We start from the raw sequence: 16,110 nt of genomic DNA, 5'->3' as shown, positions 1-16,110 counted from the left end.
ATTATCACTGTACCTTCCTGACAGGCTCCCAATATTTCTCCCTTCATACTCTGCCATATCATGTGTAACACTACTACCACAAATGACTTCTTGCCGTCATCATTTCTCATTTCTCCCTAAACAAATTGTAGATCCTGGTTTCTAAAACTTAGGTCAACGTTGTCTGTGCAATAAATACCATTAATTAACAAAGCTATCCCTCCTCCTTTTCCTAGTTTCTTGTCTTTTTCAAAAGGTACAGGAGATTTAATCTTTAGATCCTTAACCATGTTACCCTGCAGCCATGGCTCAGATTTTAGTGTTTTTTGTTTATTTTTGATTCAAGAGCAATGTGTGTTCAGATACAATCATTAGTTTAATCCTTGTGTTATTTTTGTAAACTCTATCCTTATCAGCTGTATACTTCTAGACGTGTAATCTCTATTCCTCCCTGCATAGTTTGTTTATCATTTAGAATAGAATAGTAATTTATTGTCACATGTATTTTTACAAAAAGTACAGTGAAAAGTTGCCAATTTTTCCTTGAAATCTTTTTTCTTGTTGTGTCTCTACTCTTTGATTTCCTTGCCATTTTACATCCATATCATTCTAAATTTGATCCCTTACCCTATTTTGTTTTCATACTTCCTCTGCTCTACTTCCCTTATTATGTGGCTTGCTAGAACTCCAATTCTAGCATGATTCAGGTTTGCATAGTCCCAACGATACAGATTCCACTTTCCCCAGAATAAGTACCTGTGCCCCATGAACCAGATCCCACTTATTCACGTTAGTATTTGAGCCTTGTATTCCAAAACACAGCCACAGTCAATGTAGTTTTGTGAAAAGGAAATCATGTTTGATAACTTTGCCAGAATTCTTTGAGGATATAATCATTAGAGTTCATAAAGGGAAACCTGTAGACATGGTACATTTGGATTTCCAGAAAGCATTTGATAAGTTGTCACATAAAAAGGTTATTGTGCAAGATAGGAGCCCATGGTATTGAGAGTAATGCCTTAGCATGGACTGAGGTTTGGTTAACACAGAAAACAGTCAAGATTAATGAAAACATTAAATATTGTGATCTCCAGCATTTGTTGTTTTCAGTACAGATTCCAGCATCTGCAGTAATTTGCTCCTCCATTGTGTCAAAATTAACCATCCTTTTTGAGGTCGGAAAGACGTAATTAGTGCCACAAGGATCAGTTTAAGCACCTTAATTATTTACTATCTGCATTAATAACTTGGAGTGGAAGGGGCAGTAATTTGTTCACCTACAAAAATTGGTAGAGTGCATGTGGTGATGAAGACAAAAGGAATCTGCAAGGTGATTGAAATAGGTTGTGTGAGTGGGTAAAAACTTGGCAGGTGGAGTTCAATGTCAGAAAATGAGAGGTCAAGCACATTGGTAGGAAGAATCAAAAAGGTAGATTATTACTTAAAAAAAGACTCAAAAAAGTGCAGTATACAGGGACCTGGGTGTTCTTCAGCATGAAACAAAAAAAAAGTTAGCATGAAGGTGCAGCAAGTAAGAAGGCAAATGGAATTTGTCTTTATTACTTGTGAGATGGAATTTAAAATTAGGGAAGTTTTGTTACAATTATACAGGGTACTAATGAGAACTGTGCAAAAGAGCATCCTCTTCCTCTCCTCCCTAACTTTCCTACTTACCCAACTGCTAGTGCCTTGTTCAAAGCTACACTTATTACTGTCACAGAGAAGCACACATGTAAGAATTTCTGAAGTAAACCTAGTTACAGAAAAAATAGCAGTTTAAGCTTGATTAACTGGCTACCTCCATGTTTGCTGTCCAATTAAGGATAGAGAGCAGTTTCTGTAGACTCAGGACCAATAAGAAGGTCTGCAGCTGTGGACAGCTGGAACTCCACTGGGGAAGATGGGTGTCGCTGAGTGGGTTAAATAACTGCGAATGTGCATCAAAATGGAGAAAATGTGCATGAAATGCTAAAACTAAAAATGAGGCCCAAAGCTGGTAGGACCATTAAAATTGACAGGAAATCTCCTAAATATTGATTGTATCTTAAGGTGTGGCTTTTCACCCCTTTCACATGGGCAAGAAATCTGAGGCTCCGATGGCCTCTTTGGTTGTTGTCTCTAAACTAGGTTCAGTAGTCAGCCAGGGTCCACCACAGTGCTGGGACAATCCTGTGGGAGTCCCCACCAATCGCTGCATTTGGCATTCAATTAGAATAATTCGCTACTCACTGCTGCTGCAATGACTGAAATTCTTCTTTTTTTTTGCACAATCTGATATTTTTGGTAGCCTCTAGTGATCTCTTTAAAAGACCTGGAAAAAGCAGTTAGAACTAACATAATAGGCCCGAAACGTCAGCCTCTCTGCTCCTATGATGCTGCTTGGCCTGCTGTGTTCATCCAGCCCTGCACCTTGTTGTCTCGGATTCTCCAGCATCTGCAGTTCCTACTATCTCTGATTTGGTTAATCAAGTTTTGTCCAGTTTCCAGGATGGAGGATAGGAGGAATTAGCTCCTTGATTTGCAAATATAGAAAAAGCCCAAAACTGGTTTCAGTCAGGCAATTTGGATACCTGCCTTTACTGATTTTTAAATAAGTAAAGGCAAGACGACCCTGGGGGATAATGTTATTTACACTTGGGGTGAATTTCTCATTGCTTATACAAAGTTCAACTTCCAGTTGAAATGAACAGGTTCCTGCTCGCAGCAGTCCCGAATAATCGACTTTAAATGTTAAACCTTCCTTGTGGCTTTACTTCAAAGTTCTAAACTATTTGACTCAAATACTTGTCATTGAGCAAACTGATGCTTTGTTAAATCGTTTTCAGATAAAGGTATCAGTTAATAATAGATTTTAAAATAGCTGTACATCCACTGGGAAAGCAGGTCAGTGGGTAAAACTTAATAATTATAAAAAAACTTTACTTTGCTGTGGTATTCTGTTCTTCACTTGTCAGTTGATTCTCACGCCGGCAATTAAAGTCACTTATCAGAAGAATTATAGTGCTAGAAATTAAGTGTTGTACCTATTTGTCAGCGACAAAATTAGCAAAAGCAAACCAATTTAACACTGATATAGCCTGTAGTCATTGCTCAACTGGATGAGAAGCAATTTTAAGCATGTCATGCCATTTAAATATATAAATTTAGGCCTAATTTCTGTTGGAGGCTTCCACTAGGAAGTAAACATGCAACGGATGTGTTGGACTTGGTCCTGGCCCAATCATGGCCCTTTTGCATGCCCTAGCTCCATGGAGGTGACTACCATTTATTTACCAAACACACTCTACCCCCAAGGACAGCAGGAGTGCTTCTCCGATACAGGTTATGATTGTGTTCTTGTCCCATGACTTGAATCATCCCTTTTGGGAGTAGTCTGTTGTTTGAGAGTCAAATGCTTGACATTAAAGGTGTCCAATCAGTAACATACAAAATAATGCAGAGTCCCATTTCCATTAACACTTGGACCTCTGGTTCAGGTGCACACTGGTCACACAGCCCCTAATCTGGACTCAGAAACAGAAGCAAACTAATTTAACAGTCTTGGAGAATAGATAATTGAATTATGCCAATGTCATTTTATACATAACTAAAAATGAAAATCATCATTAGATTATAACCTCAAACCATAGTCATAAAGCTAAACTAGTTTAATTTAAGCACTTCTGAATTACCCATGGGAGGCAACTATTGTGTTGCATTATCTGCCTTATGACGAGAAAAATAAAACGAGAATCACTGAATGTTGTACACAAAGGTGGTGATAGTTACTGGGATCCAGAAGGGTTTGTTGGTAAAGGGATGAGAATTCCATGCAGCCCAACTAAATTCCTGAGCCACCATGAAACTGTTGTGGGTTCAGGGATAATGGTTGTCAATTGGATCATTAATCAGCCTATTTAGCATCCAGATTCTGCCAGCTAATAATCCCAAATCAGCCCTGTTTTATCCAACGCATCATCCTCCGACACTTCCGCCATCTGTAATCCGACCCCACCACCAAAGACATCTTTCCCTCCCCACCCTTATCTGCTTTCCGGAGGGACAACTCTCTCCGTGACTCCCTTGTCCGCTCCACACTCCCCTCCAGCTCCACCACACCTGGCACTTTTCCCTGCAACCGCAGGAAGTGCTACACCTGCCCCCATACCTCCTCCCTCACCCCCATCCCAGGCCCCAAGAAGACTTTCCACATTAAGCAGATGTTCACCTGCACATCTGCCAATGTGGTATACTGCATCCGCTGTACCCGGTGTGGCTTCCTCTACATCGGGGAAACCAAGCGGAGACTCGGGGACCGCTTTGCAGAACACCTACGCTCGGTTCGCAACAAACAACTGCACCTCCCAGTCGCGAACCATTTCAACTCCCCCTCCCATTCCTCAGACGACATGTCCATCCTGGGTCTCCTGCAGTGCCACAACGATGCCACCCAAAGGTTGCAGGAACAGCAACTCATATTCCGCTTGGGAACCCTGCAGCCTAATGGTATCAATGTGGATTTCACAAGTTTCAAAATCTCCCCTCCCCCTACCGCATCCCAAAACCAGTCCAGCTCGTCCCTGCCTCCCTAACCTGTTCTTCCTCCCACCTATCCCCTCCTCCCACCTCAAGCCGCACCTCCATCTCCTACCGACCAACCTCATCCCGCCCCCTTGACCTGTCCGTCCTCCCTGGACTGACCTATCCCCTTCCTAACTCCCTACCTACACTCACCTTTACTGGCTCCATCCCCGCCTCTTCGACCTGTTTGTTTCCTCTCCACCTATCCTCTCCTCTATCCCTCTTCTATCCGCCTCCCACTCTCTCCCTATTTATTTCACAATCCCCTTCCCCTCCCCCTTTTCTGATGAAGGGTCTAGGCCCGAAACATCAGCCTCTCTGCTCCTATGATACTGCTTGGCCTGCTGTGTTCATCCAGCCCTGCACCTTGTTGTCTCGGATTCTCCAGCATCTGCAGTTCCTACTATCTCTGTTTTATGACTACCTGGAGTTAATTGAGGGAGGAGCTGCTGCTGGGAGAGACTGATGAGTGGCGTGTCCCATGATTGAGTGGATCCAGCCACAATGGTTCCTGCTGCGACAAAAACAGAAGTTGCTGGAAAAGCTCAGCAAGTCTGGCAGTATCTGTGAAGAGAAATTGCAGTTAACATTTTGAGTCTGGTGACCCTTCCTCAGAACTGATGGTAGCTTGGAAAATGTTGGTTTATGTGCAGGAGATAGGGTGGGGATAGAGCCCAAAGAGAGAGAACAGCAGGTGGACAGACAAAGGAGTGGATAATGATTTGGCTAGGAGGGTGAATAGCTGCTTTTGGAGAATAGGACCTGCAATTCTTTCAGTTTTTATATGGGTCCTGCTGCGACAGGTTTGTGTTAAATCTAACATTGTGTGTACATGAGGAAAAATGGTCATAACAGAACACAATTCCAAAATTCTCCACAACTTGGACAACAATCCATTAATATTATGTAAAAAATAAAGAAAAATAACCGGCAGAGGTTGCCTGCTGGTTTCATGATTGGTGAGCAAAATCCTTGTCAGTCTGACAGTTCCCTTAAGGATGGCTGGGATTCTATCAGGATTACTAATAGTCCAATTAATATCTATGTCTCCAATTCTAAGTGATAGGTAAAAACATCTTTGAAACTCATTGTTATTTCTGTTCTGCAGCATTTTTACTGGATATCCCAGAAACACCCGTCATCCTGCCAAGTTCTTTAACTATCACAGATCACACTCAGCCACTTTATAACCTTGATCCTTTGATTGGAATGTATTAAATTTATTCAGCAGTTTGCTACTTATTGCATCAAAGTCAATTGTCACCACTCCACTAACACCACCACAGTACTGGCAATAACTTATCACATAATACAACTGAAAATGGTATTCACCTTTCATTGTTTCCCAAACTATGAATGAATCAACCAACGACATCCCACTTTTATAATAAGATGTTGTGATTTCCAACCAATCTGCCTCCAGGGTACAAATGGTTTGGCCCTTCCTTGTTACTCTGAGTGATATATTGCCTTCATGGTAGGACCGTTCACTGAAGTCTTCATCCGACACATTGAACACAGCAAACAGTTTGAAATCTAGAATGAAATTAATATGCTGTCAGACTTCTGTAAAAGGCACACAAAAAATGAACATAGCAAGGTAGCAGATCAAGTACATTCTCCATGCAGAGCTATAACTGTGAAAGGCAATTCAGCAGTGTAGAGTAGATAACCTTGATTTAACTTGCTTCTGAGAAGCTGACAGCATTACATCAACATTTGCTCTGCAACTCAATTGCCTGATAGTAATTGAAGTTTGGATTGACAAATGATAAGCTCCCAACAGTGGGAGGCAGGGAAAACAGCAAACTTCATCACTGCTTTGGGAGGGATACAATGACAAGCTGATTTAAGTTTTCCACTGGTTGAGTTAGGCCAAAATAACTCCATTTAAAGATGCTTTTCCCCAGAATTGAAAATGGATGCGTACAGAATGATGAATTATTTTCCCAAGCTTCTCATTTCTTTTTGCAACTTTTATTATGCTAAAAATAAAATCAGTTGCCATGCTGTGTATGTTCTAAAGCATCAGAAGACATCCAGATTACTTGCATCTGACCTAAGCTGAAACAAAATGCAACATTTAAGACGGAACGAGGGATCACTCCCCATTTTCTCCCACTGGTCTCTGATCAACATTGCTTCACACCACATTAATTCACTTACATGGATTATTCAATTAGTGGAACCCAGATTCAAAGATATTGGTGCTCCAAAGCATGTCACTGTCCTACTCTGGCTAGTTCAATAAAAAAAAAGTCAGTTGGCTAAGTGACAGCTGAAATGTAGCTAAACCTGGAGAGAGTTTCCTCACCTATGTTGTGCTTCGTTTGGAAACCTGTTTGACAAACAAGCAAACTCATGTGCATTAATGGTACAGCCAAACTTTAGAAAGTTTTAATGTTGAAGTGAACATTATGGACCAAACCCCCTCAAAATATATTAAAAAGATTTCCTAGACCCTAAATTTTCTGAAGTTAAAGGTTAAGTACAAGGCATTGTGTTCCAGATGCAATTTGATTGGTCAACCTACTTTAAGCAAAACACACTTTAATTTTATACTACAGTTAAAATACAGACAAATAAAAATAGAAGAGTTTGCTTAACTGTAACTCTATCGAAAGGCTTAACAAAGTAATATATATATATTAGTTACCACTAATTAACTGTTCCAATATAGTAATATCCCATAAACACACCTTTGGCAAAGGCAAATTCAGTCAAATAGATTGTCTCACATGCAATTCTAGCAGCAGGAAGCGAACCGCCGCTTTTAACTGTAACACAGAGACAGGAATAAGAGCTTCCACATCCAGCTTCAACACCGCAGCAACTGCTGAAAGCTACAACAAAATCCTGGGCCTTTAGGAGCATGACCCCACCCATTCAGGTTGCTTCGACTGTTCTTTAAAAAACTTTAAAAAGAAGGTCTTATAAGCTGTTTACTTTACTGGCTTCGAGCAGCCTGCACTTCACTTCTGTTTCATCCTTCATAAAAAGGGACAAAATAAACCTCTTAAAGAAATGGCATCACTACATGAATGATCTGTAAAATAAGTAGTCTTAAAATTGTACATTGTATGATTCATACTATTACTATAGGAATATTACTATTTTCCATTTAGAGTGGATTCTGCTACACAGCATAGCTGCTAGATTGGGTCTGCAGCAGTTGGTAAGGAAACCAACATGGGGCATAAACAAACTTGACCACGTCCTTATCAATCTTGCATGACAAACAGCATATGCAGCAAGTGATAGTCAGACCTAAGCGATATCACAACTAACAGATCAGATCTAACCTCTGTTGTCCTGCCACATCCAGTCGTGAATGGAAGTGGACAATTAAACAACTCACTGGAGGAGACTCCACAAATATCCCCATCCTCAATGATGGAAGAGCCCAGCACATCAGTGCAAAAGATAAGGTTGAAGCATTTGCAGCAATTCTCAGCCAGAAGTACAAAGTGAATGATCCATCTTGGCCTACTCCAGTAGTCCCCAGCATTACGGATAACAGTCTTCAGACAATTTGATTCATTCCATGTGATATAAAGAAACGGTTGGAGAAAGGGCTATGGGCCCTGACAACTTTCTGGCAATAGTACTGAACACTCGTGCTCCAGAACATGCTACTTCCCCTAGCAAAGCTGTTCCTGTACAGTTACAACACAGGCTTCTACCCGACAATGTGGAAGATTGCCCAAGTATGTCCTGTATATGAAAAGCAGGAGAAATCCAATCTGGCCAACTATCACCCTATCGGTCTACTCTTGATCATCAGTATGGTGATGGAAGGTCTCATCAAGCAGCACCTGCTCAGCAATAACCTGCTCAGAGATGTCAGTTTGGGTTCTGCCAGGGACACTCAGCTCCTGACCTCATTACAACTTTATTTCAAACATGGACAAAAGAGCTGAATTCCAGAGGTGAGGTGAGAGTGACAGCCCTTGACGTCAAGACTGCATTCAACCAAGTGTGGCATCAAGGAGCCCAAGCAAAACTGGAATCAATGGGAATCGGGGGCAAACTCTTCGCTGGCTGGAGTCATACCTAGCACATAGGAAGATGGTCATGGTTGCTGGAGGTCAGTCATCTCAGCTCCAGGGTATTTCAGCTGGAATTCCTCAGGGTAGTGTCCTAGGCTGAACCATCTTCAGCTGCTTCATCAATGACCTCTCCACCATCGTAAAGTAACAAGTGGGGATGAGACTATCCAGGACAAAGCAGCACGCTTGACTGGCACAACATCCAAAAGCATCCACTACCTCCATCACTGATGCTCAGTAGTAACAGTGTGTACTATCTACAAGAAGCACTGCAAAAATTCACCAAAGATCCCCAGACAGCACCTTCCAAACCCACAACAACTTCCACCTAGAAGGACAAGGGCAGCATATACACGGAAACACCATCACCTGCAAGTTCCCCTCCAAGCCCCTCACCATCTTGACATGGAAATATATCGCTGATCCTTCACTGACGCCTGGTCAATATCCTGGAATTCCCTCCCTTTGTGTGCCAACCCACAGCTGGTGGACTGCAGCGGTTCAAAAATGTAGCTCACCACCACCTTCTCAAGGGCAGCTAGGGACAGGCAATAACTGCTGACCAGCCAGCGGAATGCACATGCCAGAAAAAAGAGTTAAGAAAAAGCAAGATGGACAAAAATGATACTTGTAAGTAAATCACCAATTGTTTCTTTCCTAAAAATGGGATAATTAAAACAGCTAAATATGAGGTGGAGGCTCCACAATATCCTCATCCTCATTGACGGTGTCCAGCAAATCAAATTAGCTATAATGCCATAGAGAAGGAATTCCTGGAGTGTATACAGGATGGTTTTCTTGACCAAAATAGGAAAGATTTGGAGGGATTTGGCCAAATGCAAGCAGGTTGGACTAGTTTAGTTTGGGAGCATGGTCGGCATGGACTGATTGGAGTCATTGGGATAGCTGTGTGAGACCCCTTAGGGATGAGCAACCATATCATGATAGAACTTTGTTTTATAAAGATGGAGAGGGACGTAGTTGATTAGGAGATTAGGGTGCTGAATCTTAATGAAAGAAACTATGAAGATATGAGGCATGAGTTGGCGTTGATCGACTGGGGAGAGTTATTTAAAGAGATGACAGTGGATTGGCAATGGCAAATATTGAAGGAACGTATGGGGTAACTGCAACAACAGTTTATTCCTGTCTGGCACAAAGCAAAATGGGTAAGGGGACCAATCCATGGTTTACAAAGGAAATTAGAGATAGTAGCCGATCCAAGGAAGAAGGACACAGAATGGCCAAGAAAAATATGTCTGAGGAATGGGAGCAATTTAGAATTCAGCAAAGGACCAAGGGATTGATTAAGAGGGAGAAAATACAGTAAGCTTGCAGGGAACATAAAGACTGACACTAAGAATTTCTATAGGCATATGTGGAGAAAGAGATTGGTGAAGACAAATGTAGGTCCTATAGACAGAAATGGGGTAATGTATAATAAGGGACAAAGAAATGGCTGAGCAACTGAATACACACTTTGATTCTGTCTTCACAAAAGAGGACACAAATCAGATACCAGAAATGTTGGACAATGAAAGATTTAATGAGAGGGAAGAATTGAGGGAGATCAATATTAGTAGAGAAATGGTGCTGGGAAAATTGATGGGATTGAAGGCAGATAAATCCCCAGGGTCTGATAATCTACATCCCAGAGTACTTAAGGAAGTGGCTCTACAAATAGTGGATGCATTGGTGGTCATCTTCCAGGATTCTATGGACTCTGGAACAGTCCCTGCAGATTGGAGGGTAGTTAATGTCACTCCATTATTATTCAAACAGGGAGGTAGACAGAAAGCAGGTAATTATAGGTCTGTAAGCCTAACATCGGCAGTGGGGAAATTCTTGAAACTACTATCAAGGACTTTATAGTGGAGCATTTAGAAAGCAGTGGTAGGATCAGACACAGTCAGTATGGATTTATGAAGGGGAAATCATGCTTGACAAATCTGTTAGAATTCTATGAAGATGTAACTAGTAGAGTTGACCAGGGGAAGCCAGTCGATGTGGTATATTTGGACTTTCAGAAAGCATTTGACAAAGTCTCGCTTAAGAGATTACTGTGCAAGATTAAAGCACATGGGATTGGGGGAAGTGTATTGAGATGGATAGAAAACTGATTGGCAGAGAGGAAACAAAGAGTAGGAATTAATGGGTCCTTTTCAAATTGGCAGGGATCAATGCTGGGACCCCAGCTATTCACAATATATATTAATGATCTGGATGAGGGAACAAAATGTAACATCTCAAAGTTTGCAGATGATACCAAGTTGGGTGGGAGGTGATCTGTGAGGAGGATGCAGAGATCCTTCAACATGATCTGGATAGGGTGGGTGAGTGGGCAAATCAGCAGCAGATTCAGTATAATCTGAATAAATGTGATGTTATTCACTTTGGAAGCAAAAACAAGAAGGCAAATTACTACCTGAATGGCTGTAAATTGGGAGAGGGGATTGTGCAGTGGGACCTGGGTGTCCTTGTGCACCAGTCGCCGAAGGTATGCATGCAGGTGCAGTGGGTGGTAAGGAAGGCAAATAGTATGTTGGCCTTCATTGCAAGAGGTTTCAAGTACAGGAGCAGGGATATGCTGTTGCAGTTATACGGGGCACTGCTGAGGCCACACCTAGAATATTGTGCAGTTTTGGTCTCCTTTTCTAAGGAAGGATGCTTTTGCTCTTGAGGGAGTGCAGCCAAGGTTTACCAGGTTGATTCTGGAGATGGCGGGACTGACGTACAAGAGATTGACTAGGTTAGGACTGTTTTTGCTGGAGCTCCAACAAATGAGGAGGATCTCATAGAGACATATAAAATTCTAACAGGACTAGACAGGGTAGATGCAGGGAGGATGTTCCTGAAGGTGGGTGTGTCCAGAACCAGGGGTTACAGTCTGAGGATTCAGTGTAGACCATTTATGACAGAGATGAGGAGACATTTCTTCACCTAAAGAGTGGTGAGCCTGTGGAATTCATCACCACAGGAAGTAGTCGATGCCAAAACATTGAATGTATTCAAGAGGCAGCTAGATATAGCACTTGGGGCAAACGGGATCAAAGGTTTTGGGGAGAAAGCAGGATTAGGATATTGATTTGATGAATGGCGGAGCAGGCTCCAAGGGCTGAATGGCCTCCTCCTGCTCCTATCTTCTATGTTTCTATCAGCACAAAAGATATAGCAGAAGCATTTGCATTCATCTTCAGCCAGAGGTGTTGAGTGGATGATCCATTTTGCCTCCTTAGGTTCCTAAAATCACAGATACTAGTCTTCAATCAATTCACTTCATGCATTATCAAAAAAAGACTGAAGACACTTGGCTACTATAAAGGCTAATAGCTTTGACAATAATCCGACAATAGTTCTGTAGACATTTGCTCCATAAGTAGCTATTCCCCTAGCCAAGCTACAACATTGGCATCTATCTGGCTATGTGAAAAAATGCCAAGGCATGTCTTTTTCACAAAGGGAAGGACAAATCCAATCTGATCAATTACAACTCTATCAGCCTACTAGCAATCAAAATGATGAAAAGTGTCATTGACAGTGCTATCCAGCAGTAGTTGCAAATAAGTAACTTGTTCACAGATGCTCAGTCTGGGTTCTGCTATAGCCACTTGGCTCCTTACCTCATTACAGCTTTGGTCCAAATGTGGTCAAAACAGCTGAACTCCAGGGGGATGAGTGTGACTGCACTTGATTTCAAGGCAGCGCTTAAGCAAGTATGGTTTCAAGGAGCCCTAGCAAAACTGGAGTCAATGGAAATCAGAGGGAAAGCTCTCAGTGGTTGCACTCATATCTAAGGGTGGTGTCCTAGGTCCAACAGTCTTTAGCCACTTCAATCATCTTCCCAGATGGCGACTGCACAACGTTCAACACCATTCATGACTCTTCAGATACTGAAGCAGTCCAGATCCATATGCAGCAAGACATGGACAACATCCAAGCTAGGGCTAAGTGGCAAGTATCATTCATGCCACATGTGCCAGGCAATAATCGCTGTCTCTTGACAATCAGTGGCATTACCACTGCCGAACTGCTCCATTATCAACAGCTTGGCCAGGGAATTGGGAGCGTGGTACCAGTGACCAGAATCCAACTGGATCAGACGTACAAATATTATGGCTAGAAGTGCAGATCAGAGGCAAGAAATTCTGTGATGAGTAATTCACTTTCCCTTTTCCAATGCCTGACCACCATCGACAAACTCTCCAATGGATACGTGGTCAAGAGAAGATGGTGGCACTTATCCTTGCAGAGTGCAGGAAGTCATTAACCTGAGTCAAGGAGCCCGAGCAAAATTGGAATCAATGGGAATAAGGGAGCAAACGCTCCGCTGGTTGGAGTCAAACCTGGCATATACAAAGATGGTTGTGGTTATTGGAGGTCAGTCATCTCAGCTCCAGTACATCTCTATGGGAGTTCCTCAGGGTGGTGCCATAGGCCCAACCATCTTTAGTTGCTTTATTAATGACCTTCCCTCCATCATAAAGTCAGAAGTGGGGATGATCGCTGATAATTGCACAATGTTCAGCACCATTTGCAACTCCTCAGATACTGAAGCTAGCCATATTCAAATGCAACAAGATCTGGACAGATTTGGGCTGCAAGTGACAAGTAGCTTTGGCACCATACAAATGCTAGATTTAACGTGAACCACAAAGAAGCAAGGGAGAAATGAGTAAAAATGTTTTCACTCAGCAACCAGTGAAGGAATGGAATACACTGCCAAGAAGTGTAGTGGAGGCAGGTTCTGAGGCATTCAAGAAGGCATTGAATGCTTTTTGGATAAAAATAATGTGCAACTCAATGGAAAAAAATCAAGCGATCAACACCAAGTAATGATGCTCATTTAATGAGCCAGTTCAGGCATGATGGATTGAACGGCCTCCTTCTGCATTGTAACACTTCTGTGATTCTAAAAGGGTTCCCATAGGATCAGATTAAACCATAATGTGCTATAATCTTGCCTGTATCATAGGTACCACGCACCTAAAATCAAAAAAGTGTTTTAATGATCTTCTACAATTTAACAAGACAGGAACTGATCTAAAAATCTAGATTAAGAGCAGCTTTTTTATTGTTTCACTTTGTTCATTGACATGCACTATAAAAGATGTTTCATCATTGTGAAACTGGACTAAACATAGAAATTTCAACACATGAATATGTAATCTTGCAAATAAACAACATAACCAAGAATAGGTAAGTACAAAAGTAATGATTTTCAAAAAAATATAAATAAGACAAACCTTCCTTTGGTTCACTGCAAGGACAGGTTTCGTTTCCAATCCTTTTCTCTCTTCCATGCAAAAGATCCTCCTCTGGAGCTGGTCTATTCTCTAAAACATCAGTGACTTTACTGCAACAGTGTTCTCTTTCTGTTGCAAATTCCATTGGCTTTTTGGTAAAAGTCTCCTCACTGCACTTTATATGGTTATCGGGGTTTTGCTTTTGTTGATCTGGCAATTTAAGGTCAACATCCTGTCCCAAATCTGCATCTAGTTCTCTTGATGATTTTGTACCATTGCAGGCCTTTGAATGGGTACTGAGTGGATTTAAAAATCCGACAAACCTCATTCCTTTCTTAGTTAAGTCATTCACCTAAAATTCAAGAACACAGAAGTAAAAACTGCACTGCTGCTTATTTAAAAACAAGTAAACATTCTCATTTGAAAGAAAAGCTGTTAGACACCAAGTTGTTTAGGGAGCGTATACAACAGGTTATTGTTGTGGGAGGAGGGCAATAACAGGTCACCGTTACGGAATTTCTGGCAAGGGCTCCATTTTCCTATTGTGCTGCCTGTTCCAGGAAGGGGGCCTTCAATAGTGCCTTAATGAATCACTCCTCCCTTAAGGAGCCCTCTTCTGATACATCCCTAAAGTAACAGCATTATTTGTAGAAATATCGCAAAAGCTACATCTTGATTGATCTTTTCCTTTAGCATAAATGTACTTTCTTTGGCTCTTTCATTTCCTAAAGGACATATGTCACAGAGGCAAGGTGGTGGGAATTGGTGTTGGGGGGGTTAAAGATGGACATATCTTTTGCCAGACTCTACTTCCATTGGAATTGAGTGTGTATTTTGGAGCTTGATTCTAGTAAACTTTACACATATACAAAACATACAGTCTCCTCAAACATACATTCTACTGACTCCTAAACAAATGAGGAAATGTCAAATTTAATTAACACACATGAAACAGATCCACTCTGGTCACAACTTTGAAAATTATTTCTCTTTAACTGTATTGGTTACTGATATGTATGCAGTGCATACATTTATGGCCACAATATGAGCCACTTAATCCACTGCACACACCAAAGATTAACTATTCTGTACAAGCAGGCACAACATACATGTAAGTGCTGTCAGAAGGCCTCATTCATCGAAACAACAATTTTTTGCCTTTTCTCAAATCTGACAGTGATGCAAAAAGATCAACTCAGTAGGCATCAAGAAAGAGTACCTTTTCTAACAGTCCTTTTACAACATCAATGGTAAGTGTTTGATTGCTCACAGACCATTCTTCAACAACTAGCTTTAAGTGTCTTGGTTCTCCTTGTTCTGACGTCTTTATACTGTATTCAAGTAAAATAAACAGAACATGTGAGAAATGAATAAGAAATAACAATTCTTAGAATAATTAAGATGTTCTGTAAATATCTAGATGAAGCAACCAATGGTTCACATTGGAAATGATGTAACCATAGAATCTATCAGTCCAGATCAGTGTCTGTTTAATTGCACCAGGAAGTGGAAAAGAGATCATCTATAGCATTTTGAAAAAAAATGTTCTGGATCAGATAAATTTTCATTGATACTTGTTTAGAGAAAGGCATCATTTTCTTTCACCTAGTTCACCTACAATAAACTCATACTTGTCATCCTTAAAACTTCAATGTTAATATATAAAAATATTCAAGAGGAATAAAAGCAAAGCTAGAGGGATGAAATTTCAACAGTGTCTAGCCAATAACTCTAGTATTGGGCTGGGGGTACCACTGCAGAATTTCAGCCCCTGTTGGTGGACATGTCTTAACATGAGATTAGACAAATATATGACTCAAATAATGGTGATGGAGAGATAGTGTTTTCAGTTGACTCTGAAAATATTACCCAGAAAGATTTAGCAGACTCTGGTGTCTGATTACCTGTATTCCAACAGGTCTTTAAATCTGGTGCCATCTACTGGAGATCTATGCCATCCAACAATAGTGATGCAATCAAGGAAATTGATTAGGCAGTCAGAATGAAGAATTCACAGAAAAGCAAGTAGTAAATTTTTTTTATATAGAATCCCTACAGTGTGGAAACAGGCCCTTCAGCCCAACAAGTCCACACCGACCCTCAGAGCGTCCCACCCAGACCCCATCCCCTTAATCTACACATCCCTGAACACTATGGGCAATTTTAGCATGCCAATCCACCTAGCTTGCATATTATATTTCATTTTTTCAACCATTTCCCAAACAGCAAAATAAAAGTTGGGACATGTACATGGTGGTTAAGATTGAAGCTGAAATATC

General features: G+C 41.2%; 1 protein-coding gene across 2 annotated transcripts in view; it reads right to left on the bottom strand.

The window, feature by feature from the left end:
• The window catches only part of rftn2 (raftlin family member 2), a 53,947-nt gene that overhangs the window by 21,157 nt on the left and 16,680 nt on the right, over window positions 1–16,110 (bottom strand). For both annotated transcript variants that reach the window (XM_020521000.2, XM_048598520.1), the window contains exons 4-6: window positions 15,051–15,162; window positions 13,832–14,183; window positions 5,872–6,075 (exon numbers count right to left, since the gene is read on the bottom strand). In XM_020521000.2, coding sequence (XP_020376589.1) covers window positions 5,872–6,075; window positions 13,832–14,183; window positions 15,051–15,162 — 668 coding nt within the window. The remainder of the gene's footprint in view (window positions 1–5,871; window positions 6,076–13,831; window positions 14,184–15,050; window positions 15,163–16,110) is intronic.

The sequence above is a fragment of the Rhincodon typus genome, chromosome 7 (genome assembly GCF_021869965.1).
Source record: "Rhincodon typus isolate 14 chromosome 7, sRhiTyp1.1, whole genome shotgun sequence".
NCBI classification, from domain to species: Eukaryota; Metazoa; Chordata; class Chondrichthyes; order Orectolobiformes; family Rhincodontidae; genus Rhincodon; species Rhincodon typus.
Note: the sequence above shows the minus strand (reverse complement) of the source record. Positions and strands in the feature narration are given on the sequence as shown.